The 12,154-nt window shown below is 55.4% G+C and overlaps 1 protein-coding gene and 1 long non-coding RNA gene across 3 annotated transcripts; one reads left to right on the top strand and one right to left on the bottom strand.

Annotated features, from left to right (window-relative positions):
- The first annotated feature begins 2,168 nt into the window (after positions 1–2,168).
- Positions 2,169–12,126, top strand: HAS3 (hyaluronan synthase 3). 2 transcript variants are annotated; one of them, XM_044761820.2, is made up of 4 exons: positions 2,169–2,361; positions 6,043–6,678; positions 9,536–9,637; positions 10,453–12,126. In XM_044761820.2, exons 2-4 carry the CDS (start codon positions 6,043–6,045, stop codon positions 11,374–11,376), a joined length of 1,662 nt encoding a protein of 553 aa, XP_044617755.1. In that variant the 5' UTR covers positions 2,169–2,361; the 3' UTR covers positions 11,377–12,126. The 2 variants fall into 2 exon arrangements, with proteins under 2 accessions (XP_044617755.1, XP_044617754.1); XM_044761819.2 differs by lacking the exon at positions 2,169–2,361 and adding an exon at positions 2,649–2,928.
- LOC123281893 (uncharacterized) lies at positions 6,678–10,178 on the bottom strand. The gene is made up of 3 exons (XR_006521690.2): positions 9,928–10,178; positions 7,684–7,831; positions 6,678–7,395 (listed from the first exon to the last, which is right to left on the bottom strand). It is a non-coding gene; the product is annotated as an uncharacterized lncRNA (long non-coding RNA).
- Positions 12,127–12,154: the final 28 nt, after the last annotated feature.

The raw sequence follows: 12,154 nt of genomic DNA on the forward strand, positions 1-12,154 counted from the left end.
CTGTTCACGTAAGAGGTTTTAATTGGCTAGTGAGGTGGTGCTGCACCAGCCCACCACTATAAAACTCCCTAGAGCCAGCTGAGTGAGGCAAGCAATAAGCCTGCAGGACAAATTTGGAGCCTTAGGAATTAACTGGGCATGAGATGATCCTGGAGCAGCCCCAGGAAACTTGCACCCAGAGAAGTCATGTTGCCGTCTGCTGAGGGCAGACGGGATCTTTCCAAACTGGCTGCTCTATTCGTTAAGCTTCTAAACAGGTCACTTTCAAGCAGCCTGTGGCTGGATATGACTCACAGACACATTTTGCCTGGCCTGTGGAGTGTTATTCTCCCCCTACATTTGAAATAGTTGCCAACACTAAAACATTAAGAGATTTCACGTAAAAATCTGCATTTCTTGACAACAGAGTCCCTGACCATGCTGAGCCCTCCATCTGACAAGGACATCTTTAAATTGGGGCATTGGCTCCCCACCAGGCTGATGTGCTCATTTTTGTTCCTGCATAGCCCCTGCTTGTTTCCCTGACCCAAAACGTAGCAGACTGCAGATGAGGGTGGGGGGCAGGACCAGATAGCTCCTCCAGTCACTCCTGTGGCAACTCTTGGCTCTGTGATGACCCCGGATGTGGAGGTGGTGGCCCAAGGCTCTGGGAACCCATAATGCAATCAAGAGAAGGCATTTTTCATTAACACTCATCTCTGAACTTCCTGTCACCAAGTGTCACATCCTGGAGGGATGGGCATGTAGAATCCATAGCATCGGTAAACGGATGCCGTTCTCTGGTTGAAGTTAACTGGGGCTAACCTTTACTGAGCACTTAGCTCTCAGCCAATCTCTTCAGTCCTTCTAACAACCCTGTAAAGTAAATAGAGCCATTTCTGGGGTGAAGGCACTGAGGTTCGTGTCACACAGCTAGTGGCAGAACCAACTCCAGAGCCATCCTCTTAGGCAAGGGCTTCTCTCTCAACCTGTGCGTTATCAGCTCTTCTCAGAGCCACTCTGAAGTTGTTCAGAACACATGCCCATTGTGGGTCCACTACTTGTGTGTGTGTATGTGTGTGTTTTGTGAGGAAGACCGGCCCCAAGCTAACATCTGTTGCCAATCTTCCTCTTTTTCCCCCCCCCTTCCCAAAGCCCCAGTATATAGTTGTGTATCCTAGTTGCAAATCATTCTAGTTCTTCTATGTGGGACACTGCCACAGCATGGCTTGATGAGCGGTGCTAGGTCCACGCCCAGGATCTGAACCCATGAACCCTGGGCCACCAAAGCAGAGTGCGAAAACTTAACTACTCAGCCACCCAGAAGGCCCCCTTTTGTGTGTTTTTAAAAGCACACACAAAAAAATGTTTAAACCGTGTAGCGTATTAGTGATGATTTTCTCAAGCAAAAGTGTGAAATGATGTGATTTCTGCCTGGCAAGATAGGCATGGGTGGAGTAGGTGTGCCAGGAGTCTCTGCTTGCCTGGGGGAGCGAGGAGTGAGTGCCATGGCCCAGAGCGAGGGAGGGTGGGCAGGCGAGTCCTTGAGCCCCTAAGACTTCGGACAGGAGCAGGTTGGAGACTGTGACTCAGGTTCCTCTCAATTTGTTGCAGCTTGGGAAGAGGTGATGGAAATTATCCCGTGTGTTTGGAGAACATGTAAATTCATTTTTTACTAGTCTTTATCAATTCTCTTCAAGTTTTTCTGAGATTTAGATACTCAGTGTGTTCAGCTGATTCTAAACTCGCTTCCTCCGCTAACTCCCCACCTCTCCCCACCCCACCCTACTCTCCCCGACCCCACCCCACCCTACTCTCCCCGACCCCACCCCACCTCTCCCCATCCCACCCAACTCTCCCCGACCCCACCCCACCTCTCCCCATCCCACCCTACTCTCCCCGACCCCACCCCACCTCTCCCCATCCCCCCCTACTCTCCCCGACCCCACCCCACTCTCCCCGACCCCACCCCACCTCATCCAAGTCTAGCACCACCTTCTAGGGACCTGGAAACCACTGGCGATAAGGTCAGTTGGGAATGTAGGAGATCATGGATGCCCGAAAGAAAGGTGTAAAAAGGAGGAGGGGGAATTGGTTTTGGCTTTGAGACACCGGAACTTCCAAGGTTCCTGCAAAACCATTTGCAGCTTTTTCAAACAGCCTTAAAGTCATCAGCGCCCCACTGCGGAATTCAAAGCTAAGCTTGTCACAATTGTTAACACCTTCTTTGACCGGTCCTTTTCTATTTGACAATTATTCTCTTCTGCGCTTTTTGCTGGAAGGCTCTGCTGTCTTGCGTTTCGGGAGTTGCTCCATACAGCGAACAGCCCCTCCGCGTGCAGCACCGGGGGACGATTTCTATCCGCTCGTCCGCTTTGCAGGGTGAGTAGGTTTCGAGGCTTAGAGAGCGGGGCGCGGGGAGAGGGGAACGGAGACTAACAATTTTGGGAGTCCCTACGGGTTATATTGAAAGTTAACAACCCTCCAGGTTCTGGGTTGAGCACAATGTCCGCCTCCCCCTGGGCAGCTGGCCCCGGGGCGAGCGCGGAGGAGCTCGGCCCTTCGCCTCGTTGGAGAAACCCGGTTTCCGAGGGCGCAGAGCCCGCGAGTCTCTGAGACCAGGAGGAGCCGCGTCCAGGCGCGACCCGGCGTCCCGCCGAGCGCCGGCCGTGTGGAGCTTCCTCCGGCCGAGCCGGGAAGGGGGTGCTCCCTCGGGGGAGCCCTCCCACTCTTCCCAACTTTCTCGGCCCCAGGGCCGGAGGAGGGCGCCTCTCCCGGCGGACACGCGCTCGGTACTTAAAGGCGGCTCGGCGGGGCCGGCGCTCGTCAGTCGGAGCGCGCGGCGGCGGCGCACGGTGGAGCGAGGCGCGGCGGAGGCCAGGCGCGGGAGGAGGGGCATGGAGCCGCCGCGGGCCTGCTGAGCACCGGAGCGCGGGCAGCAGCGGCACGGTGAGCGCGGGCTCGGCCGGCCGGCCGCCTCGGAGGGGCGGGCCACGCGGGGACTGCGCGGAGGACCCGGGCGCGCAGGGCTCCGGGGTGCCTCTTGGCGAGCCCCGCGGATCCCCACCCCTCCCCCGGCCGTGCGGGCGCCGCGTCCAGCGCCGGGAGGCAGGCTGAGGGCTGTGGCATCTCCAGGCTTCCCGGCGGCGGTTCCTGCAGCCCCTTCCCCACTGACCCCTCCTCTCTTTCTTCCTCCATCCTCTGCTCCTCCAGCCTCTCCTCCCTTCCTCCCTTGCGGCTTCGGTTTTGTGAATGGATTAGGAGGCGGACGACGGTGGGGGCACGAGGCCGGTTGGAGTCTCTCCCTCCCCCACGCCCGCCCGGGGGCTCGCATCTGTCCAGGCACCAAGATGCTCGGCGCCCCGGTTCCGCGGGTCAGCCGGGCCACAGCCGCACGTATCCGCGGGCCTGGGCTCCCCTTCCCTTGCCGGCTCGGAGGGGCCGGGAGGGCAGCCGGGCGCAAGTTTCCATCCCGCCGCGTGTGGGCTACGCAGCAGGGCACACCTGTCAGCTGGAGAGGCGGCAGACTGGGCAGCCCCACAAAGTTTCGGGGGTAGATTGGCGGCGTGCGTCCTTGGCTGGGGATTTTCTCCTTCCGTCGTCTGCGGAAGGGGGTGAAGACCGTCTTAGGGAGCGCCCCCAACCTGGTGTCCTTGAAGCCGGATGCGCGTTAGCCTACAAGGGCCGAGCTCTCGTGCATCCCTTCTGATCGAAGAGGGCGGTGAGGGGGCTGCAAGAGGTGGCCGAGGCTCTTCTCCTTCGGCTTGGGGTGACACAGCCCCCTGTCTGGGCAGGGTTGCCTTAGCCAGAGCCGGCCCCACCGCCTCATTGCACGCAGGGTATCCAGCTGCGGGGCCTTCTTGGGTCCTCTGTGGGGTAGGGGTGCTGGGGCAATGCCTCCAATTCCTGAGCGGGGGAAGGAGGGTCCCACCAGGGAAAGGAGGGGGCTAGCGACACGGAGGATACCGCCTTTGTCTGCAGGCATACTTTGCCAAGGTAGCTGGGGCCCCGAGGGGATGAGCCGGGCCTAGTCCGACTGATTCCTTGGGTTTTCCGTTCCTTCCTGGCTGGGTCGTGGGAAACCGGCACGTGGGTGTGGCCGACGCCGCCTTTGCCAGAAGGTGAGGCTCGGGCGGGGGTGAGAAGCGTGGCCAGTGCCTTCCCGGCTGCATTAACCTGGTGGGCACCGCCTCTGGGACTGCACCGAGGCGGGGCGCTAGGGCCGGCAGGTTGCTGGGCTGGCCTGGCGCCCCCTGCTCTTTCCCAGAGTGCAGGCGGCCAGCGTTGCCCGCAGCGCCCCTTCAGCATGTAAGCTCTAGAAGGGGGCGGGGGTTGCTCCTGGGCGGTGGATGCAGGGCCTGGGGGCCTCTGTGCCGCAGGTGCGTGCCAGGGTGGGGGGGAACCAGGGAGGGCTGGGAGTCCTGCAGAGGAAGCACCGGCAAGCTCCCCGGGATGGTGGGGCAGAGCGCCCGGAGGCCGAGCTTCCCGGAGAGGTGAGGCTGCCAAAAGCACTTTCCGGACGAAGCTGTTGGAATGCTGCTGGTGCCTGAGTCTCGGGCTGATCTAGGCAGTGACTGCGTGTCCCTCACCCCTCCTAGGTGGGAGGGGAACAGTTCCCCCTGACAAGGTGTGTTTGTGTTGGGGTCGGGCTCGGGAGTTGGCTTCAGTGAGACCTAGAGTTGAAGCAAGCTTGGAAGTGAGACCTCATTGTCTGTAGAAGGTGGGTGGTGGTGGGAACAGGATTCTCCAGGTCAGGCAGTGGCAAGGAGCAGAGATGGGGAGAAGGCCTCAGAATGGAGGGTGGGGAGCTGTCATCAGCCCTGCCTCCCTCCCCCATCAGCCTTCCCACTTGGGTTGTCCTTCAGAGCTGAAAGTGCTTCCATTTTCAGTGAAATTATTTACCTGAGACCTGTGGGGCAAGAATCCACTGGAACCCCTCCTTAGGGAGATACTAAGTCTCAGAGAACTTGGGCAAGGTCAGGCAGCCAGGAAGTCCGGAGCTGTGTCTCAAGCACAAGTCTTCTGGTGCCGAGTGCTAGGCTGTTTTCATTAAAACAGTGTTTCCAACTGGGCAGATGCTAGGAGCCCTGACTTAGTTGCAAATGAAACCTGGCAGCATTTCCAGGAGTGGCGGGGCAGGGGGACGAGCACAGAGATTCCATGCGGGCACTAGGACCAAGTGGATGGGGCTTCCTGGGCAGCCCCCCCTTCCAGGCTGCTGCAGCACTGGCTGCAGTTCCCTCTGGCGCCCAAGTGCTGGGCTTCCAGGAGGGCTGTCCACACCCCAGTGCTCATTTCCTCCTCTTTCCCTTGTCTGCTTTTCCTGGTCACTTTCCCTTTCTTTCCTGACTCTTAAGTAAGTGAGAAAAAGGTAAGAAAGCAGAGAACACAGAACAACTTTCTCTCACTAATTTTGCTGTTTCGAGAAAGGGAAGCTGTTTCCTTCTTTTTTCCCCTGGCAGCTCTTTGTTTCCTGCTGTTTCTTGTCTTTTCCTCTCCCACTTTCAGGGGCCACATTGGTGGCTTGTTTTACTGGTGTGTATTCTCCTCCCAGAGCACAAGTCGCCAGTGGGTACAGGTAGAGGCCGCCCACCTGCCCCTGGCCCCTCAGCCGCTCAGAGCTGTCTCAGCCTCGCCTCTGTGAAGCTCGCCTCGCAGAGCTTCGGGTCAGGCAGATCCCACTTCTGCCATCCACCACCTGGGTATCACATGCTCTCTCTGGCTTTGGTTTGTCTGACAATAATAAATGCTACTTAAGTGCTTTACATAGGTAACCCGTTTAACCCTCAGAGATGCTACGACGTTAGTGCTACAATCCACATTTTACAGATATTAACTAAGGGGCAGAACACAGTCACACACAACGTGGCAGAACTGAGATTTGAACCCAGAAGTCTGGATTCTGAGTCTATAAACAGTTTTAGTCAAGCTCAATAAATGGTAATGGTTTTTATCAGTGGGTCGTTTCCCCTATTCTGGGCCCAGCCCAGAGAAAATGCCCTCACTCCCATTGACTGGAGATGCTGCCTCCTGCCTGACCCCACATCTGCCTTCTCCCTCCAGATGCCGGTGCAGCTGACGATAGCCCTGCGTGTGGTGGGCACCAGCCTGTTTGCCCTGGCAGTGCTGGGTGGCATCCTGGCAGCTTACGTGACAGGCTACCAGTTCATCCACACAGAAAAGCACTACTTGTCCTTCGGCCTGTACGGTGCCATCCTGGGCCTGCACCTGCTCATCCAGAGCCTGTTTGCCTTCCTGGAGCACCGGCGCATGCGGCGGGCCAGCCGGCCACTGAAGCCACCCTCCTCACTGCAGCGCTCAGTGGCACTCTGCATCGCCGCATACCAAGAGGACCCCGACTACTTGCGCAAGTGCCTGCGCTCGGCCCAGCGCATTGCCTTCCCTGACCTCAAGGTGGTCATGGTGGTAGATGGCAATCGCCAGGAGGACGCTTACATGCTGGACATCTTCCATGAGGTGCTAGGTGGCACCGAGCAAGCCGGCTTCTTTGTGTGGCGCAGCAACTTCCATGAGGCGGGTGAGGGGGAGACAGAAGCCAGCCTGCAGGCGGGCATGGACCGTGTGCGGGATGTGGTGCGGGCCAGCACCTTCTCGTGCATCATGCAGAAGTGGGGAGGCAAGCGAGAGGTCATGTACACAGCCTTCAAGGCCCTTGGCAATTCGGTGGATTACATCCAGGTAAGGGTGCCTCCCTAGGAGTGTGTGGACATGTGGATGTGTCCAGGCAGCCAGGCATACTCCTCCAGGAATTTTAGGTCCAGTCTAGATTAGAAGGCAACAAGGCATAATGGTTCTGAACAGCAGTCCCAAGCTCAGAAAAGATGGATGGACTGGTACTGCTGTTCCTGGTTCTGCTATTACTTGGCTGTGACTTTGGGTAGGTCTCTGGACTGGTATCCCAATAATAATAATAATGGCAAACAGGTGTATAGCATTTACTTCATACCAGACACTGTTGTAGGCAGTTCATACATATTCTTTTAATCTTCAGTACTCCTAGGGGATAAATACTGTTATTTCCACTCGTGGAAGGTGAGCCTGAAGCACAGAGAGGCTAAGTAACTTGCCTAATGTGACACAGCTGTAAGGTGCAGAGCCAGGATTTGAGCCCAGGCAGTCTGTTTCAAGTCTGCCCTTAGCCATCCTGCAGAACTGCCTGGCCATTGGCAACAGAAGATGAGCCTCTTCATAAAGAAGTGTGAAGAGCACAAGAAGTCATGCTCCAAAGCACTCAAATATTGTTTTAGTTATGGGCCAAAAAGTCCTCCTCTTCCTGGTGTCAATTTCATGTCTGTGAGGTGGAGGGACCCAGGTGCGAATCATCTCCCAGCCGGAGTCTGCAGCCCCTGAACAGACCCTGCCCAGCTGCCAGTCAAAGGAGTCATCAACACCAGCCTGGAAATTGTATTAGGTTGATAAGGTTAACACAGCGCCAATTTTCAAATAACAAAACCTAGAGAGGAGTGATTAAAGCTCACACAGTTCAGGACCAAGTAGAAACGGACGCCCAGGCCCCCAGATTTCTGGCCCACTCCCGTGTCTGCCCTTCTTTGCACATCCCACAGCGTTCTGCCCATCATCTGAGTGAGCAGGGCTGTGGTAGCAGCCTGCCTGTGTGCCAGCTTAGTCTTGCTGACCGCATGTTGAGTACTCCAATGTTTAAATTTTATGTACCGTACTCACCTAAAATTAGCTTGCTACAGATATGTTTTTGGCTTTTTTCGAAGTTGCATTCTCACATGAGAGTTGTTTTTTCCTGTCTTCCTAGGCCCAAGGACCTCCTCAGCCTTGAAGGGAGGGATGTGAGGCAGTTCTTGATTCTGCAGTTCACCTAGGGTTGAGGGGCATTTGAAACTTTCCTGGGGACTCAGGCTTAGAAAAAGCTCTGAGCCCTGGAACACGCTCAAGCCACAGTGACTGTCATCTGCTCCCTAGAAGCAGGGGATGCCCCCAAAGCTGCTCTACCACATCCTCCTGTCCTGACCATTTCCTGTGCGTTCTGGTGGATCAGCAAATAGGCTCACACACCTGAGCCAGCCTTTCTCTTTACGGCTCTGGGCTCACTGCCTGGGGTAGCCCTGAGTTAGAGTCAATGATCTGTCAGTGCATTTTGGCCTATCTTCCAACAGCCCTGTTGAGAGCGTGCCTTTCCCTCTGTGGGAGATAACCCTGCCCCAGCCCGTGGGGGAAACCCAAGCAGCCAGGAGCTCTAACTTCCCTAACCCTGCTCAGCTAGAAAGGCCTCCCTGGAGTGAAGGAAGGCAAGCAGTATGAAGAATGGGTTAGGGTCAGGGCAGGAAGCAGGTGAGACCAGCAGCACTGAGAAGCTCGGCCTGTGAGCTGAGGAGGCTCTGGGAGTCTGGCCTGAGGCTCCCTGGGACCTTCCCAGCCTGGGTGAGGATGTAAGGATGTGTCAGTGGGGAGGTAGGAGGGAGCAGGTGTGATGGCTCTGCCTGGCTCCCCCTTAGCCTTCTACTGCTGCTTGTCTGTGGCCACTGTGTCTTCCAACATGCGGAAAGCTGGGTGTAGGGCTGGGGTATGGCAGGCAGCCCCCTTTCTTGCAGGCTAATGGGCTCTCAATTAGCAACTTTACTAAAAGGATTTTAAGCTTTTGCAGAACAGGGTTTGGGCTCATCTGTGGATACTGTTCTTTGCTCTATCAGGGGTCAGGAAACCAATCCCCCTGCCCAATGGTTAACTGGGCTCTTTGTACCATCTCAGTAATTTTCTAGAAAACAGACAAGGGTCAGCCACCAGGGTAAGTGTTCATAGCCCAGATCTAAGTAATAATGGGGCCACCTGTTAGAATCAGACCATGAGCCTCCCTAGGGAAGAAGGGCAGGTGGGAAATGATCCAGGGTCTGATTGGAGGCACTTTTGCCAGTTTCCATGCCCATCCACAGTAGAATCCAGGTGAGAGCAGCCCTTGGCCATACTGTGCCTGATCTTACAGACTTGGCCTGGCAGCCATGTTAGTGGGGGGCCTGTAACTGGGTAGATATGTCCTTCATTTAGGCTGTGAGTTGTCCAAGATGCCAGAGGCTCAAACGGGGAAGACCATGTTGTTAATAATCTTATGGGAGAGCTTTGGGTGGTAGTGTCTGGCAAGAGCCATTTCTTGGCCCTCTGAGTGTCTGCTGGCCTTGTCTAGCCACTGTGCCTGTCATCTGATTTCAATGCCTTGTTCCTCCTTTCTTCCCAAGGATCCCCAGAGAAATATTTTGAGACCATCTGTGAGGAGCCTGGCTCCACAGGGGCTAAAAACTTGTCCAGTGCTAAGCATTTCTCCAGGCCCGGGACTGGCTGTCTCCTGGCTTTCTCCCTCAGCCTAGTGGCTGTCAAGCCTGCTATCTGGACTCTCCTTTTCCTTACTTTCCTTTGTTATTCATCACACCCCTTCTATTTGGCATAGATCTCTTTGCTACTGGCTGGAATGTGAAAGGGGGTTATGTCCCTCAGGCAGTGAGCCTGGGGTGCTGTGTGTGTGTGCCCAGACCTGAGGTCAAAATGGGCTGACAGTGCACTCCCTCTGCAGGTCTGCGACTCTGACACTGTGCTGGATCCAGCCTGCACCATTGAGATGCTTCGAGTCCTGGAGGAGGACCCTCAAGTAGGGGGAGTCGGGGGAGATGTCCAAGTAAGAAGTAACCAAGGATTCCTAGGGGTGGGGGTCTGGACTCTTTCTGCTTCTTAATCCACTGGATATGCTGGGAAATGGGCATCTTGACTTCCTAGTATTTTGGGCCAGGGTGGGGGCTAGGTGTTCCTCTTTGACAGCTGTCATTGGTAGCAAAGGGCTCACTTGTCATCCAACCCTTTTCCTGCTCTTTTTCAACCCGAGGGGGAAAAATCACTTAACAGATACGTAGAGAGCCTGTGTTGCTGGGAGGGGCACAGTATTCAGAGGCCATCGATCCTGGAGCATACCTTCTTTTTGACCCATGGTGGTGCAAGCACCTCCAAAGTTAGACCCTTGAGATACCCTTGCCCTTAGGAAGTTGTGCTGAAGAGCTCTGGGCAGTATGGTAAGAATGATGGGCCAGATCTTGCGGGTACTGCCGGCAGCAGACCATCTCTTCCCAAGCTTTCCAACTGCAGAACGGTCAGGACAGGTGGCTGGGGTGTTGGCTTTGCATCTTTCTCAAGCGCTTCTCTCTGTCACCGCCATAGGCTGCCTCCTGAAATGGAAGGTGGTTTTGACTGTGAGCAACTTCACTGGAACAATCAGTACAGATGACACGGTGGAGGTGGGGCTGGTGCTGTGGAGAGTAACCAGGTGTAGCTGGCTCCTCTATGCCTCAGGCTTCCCAGCTCTGGCTGGGCTAGGACTGATGGCCAGGGATTTAAGCAATGGGCTCCAGAACTCAGGGAAAGGAGGCCTCATAGTGTCTGGTGTCTCCTGGGGCTCACGTCCTCAGGTGAGGGGGCCTAGCATCTCTGATTCCCTTGCAGATCCTCAACAAGTACGATTCGTGGATCTCCTTCCTGAGCAGCGTGCGGTATTGGATGGCTTTCAACGTGGAGCGGGCCTGCCAGTCCTACTTTGGCTGTGTGCAGTGTATCAGCGGGCCCTTGGGCATGTACCGCAACAGCCTCCTCCAGCAATTCCTGGAGGACTGGTACCACCAGAAGTTCCTAGGCAGCAAGTGCAGCTTTGGGGATGACCGGCACCTCACCAACCGAGTCCTCAGCCTCGGCTATAGGACTAAGTATACAGCCCGCTCCAAGTGCCTCACAGAGACCCCCACCAAATACCTGCGGTGGCTCAACCAGCAGACCCGCTGGAGCAAGTCTTACTTCCGAGAGTGGCTCTACAACTCTCTGTGGTTCCATAAGCACCACCTCTGGATGACCTACGAATCAGTGGTCACAGGTTTCTTCCCCTTCTTCCTCATTGCCACGGTCATACAGCTGTTCTACCGTGGGCGCATCTGGAACATTCTCCTCTTCTTGCTGACGGTGCAGCTGGTGGGCATTATCAAGGCTACCTATGCCTGCTTCCTTCGGGGCAATGCAGAGATGATCTTCATGTCCCTCTACTCCCTTCTCTATATGTCCAGCCTCTTGCCAGCCAAGATCTTTGCCATCGCTACCATCAACAAGTCTGGCTGGGGCACCTCTGGCCGAAAAACCATTGTGGTGAACTTCATTGGCCTCATCCCTGTGTCCATCTGGGTGGCAGTCCTTCTGGGAGGGCTGGCCTATACAGCTTATTGCCAGGATCTGTTCAGTGAGACAGAGCTAGCTTTCCTTGTCTCTGGGGCCATCCTGTATGGCTGCTACTGGGTGGCCCTCCTCATGTTGTATCTGGCCATCATTGCCCGGAGATGTGGGAAGAAGCCAGAGCAGTATAGCTTAGCTTTTGCTGAGGTGTGACGTAGCCCCAAGCAAAGCGGGTAAAGTGCAATGGGTAAGGGAGGGAAGGGGAATGGAAGAGAAAAGACATGGTGGGAGGGAGGAGGGAGTGCTGTTTTAGTTTCTTAACAGTCCAAAGGACAAATCTGAAGTGCAAAGAATGGTGACTGTAGTATGGCCTGGGGCAGTTCTGCTTAGACGAGGCAACACCGATTCCAGCTCAGGGGGGCTCAAGAGACTTATGTTTTCAGGCTGCCTGTCAGCTTGCCTCTGCATGCATAGTGGTCTCTGGGAAAGATTCCACCTCCCCCCCAGGGATCCAGAGGGAACTCAGAAGTGTGCTAAACCAAACAGTAAGTTCCATTCAGTGGCAACTTCTGATAGATAAGCCAGCAATGACAGCCTGCAGGAAGGAGTTCTCTTAGTCTATCTGAGCACAACCAGAGGTGGTGGGAGAATTTCTGAGAACTGGGCCAGCTAGTAATGTGTCCTTCCTCAATCTAGTTATCAATGCAATAAGACTGTGCCTGACATACAAGGCCCAGAAACCTCATCTTTGGGTAACAGAAAACAGGGTCCAGGAATGGTGCTTTATTATGTGTTGTACCCCATTCCACATCTCAGCATCTCAAGGATGAGCCAAACTAGCAGGGAGTTAGCACTGAATTGTTTTTAAGTGTGTATATATGTATCTTGAAGAGGACTGTTTGCCAGGAGGACAAAGATTGGTGGTGGTGCTAAAGGCTATGGGCTGTATGGAGGCCTTGGGCTGAGTGCGTTGCACCTGGAAATTGCCCAG

Source organism: Equus asinus, chromosome 28 (assembly GCF_041296235.1).
Source record: "Equus asinus isolate D_3611 breed Donkey chromosome 28, EquAss-T2T_v2, whole genome shotgun sequence".
NCBI classification, from domain to species: domain Eukaryota; kingdom Metazoa; phylum Chordata; class Mammalia; order Perissodactyla; family Equidae; genus Equus; species Equus asinus.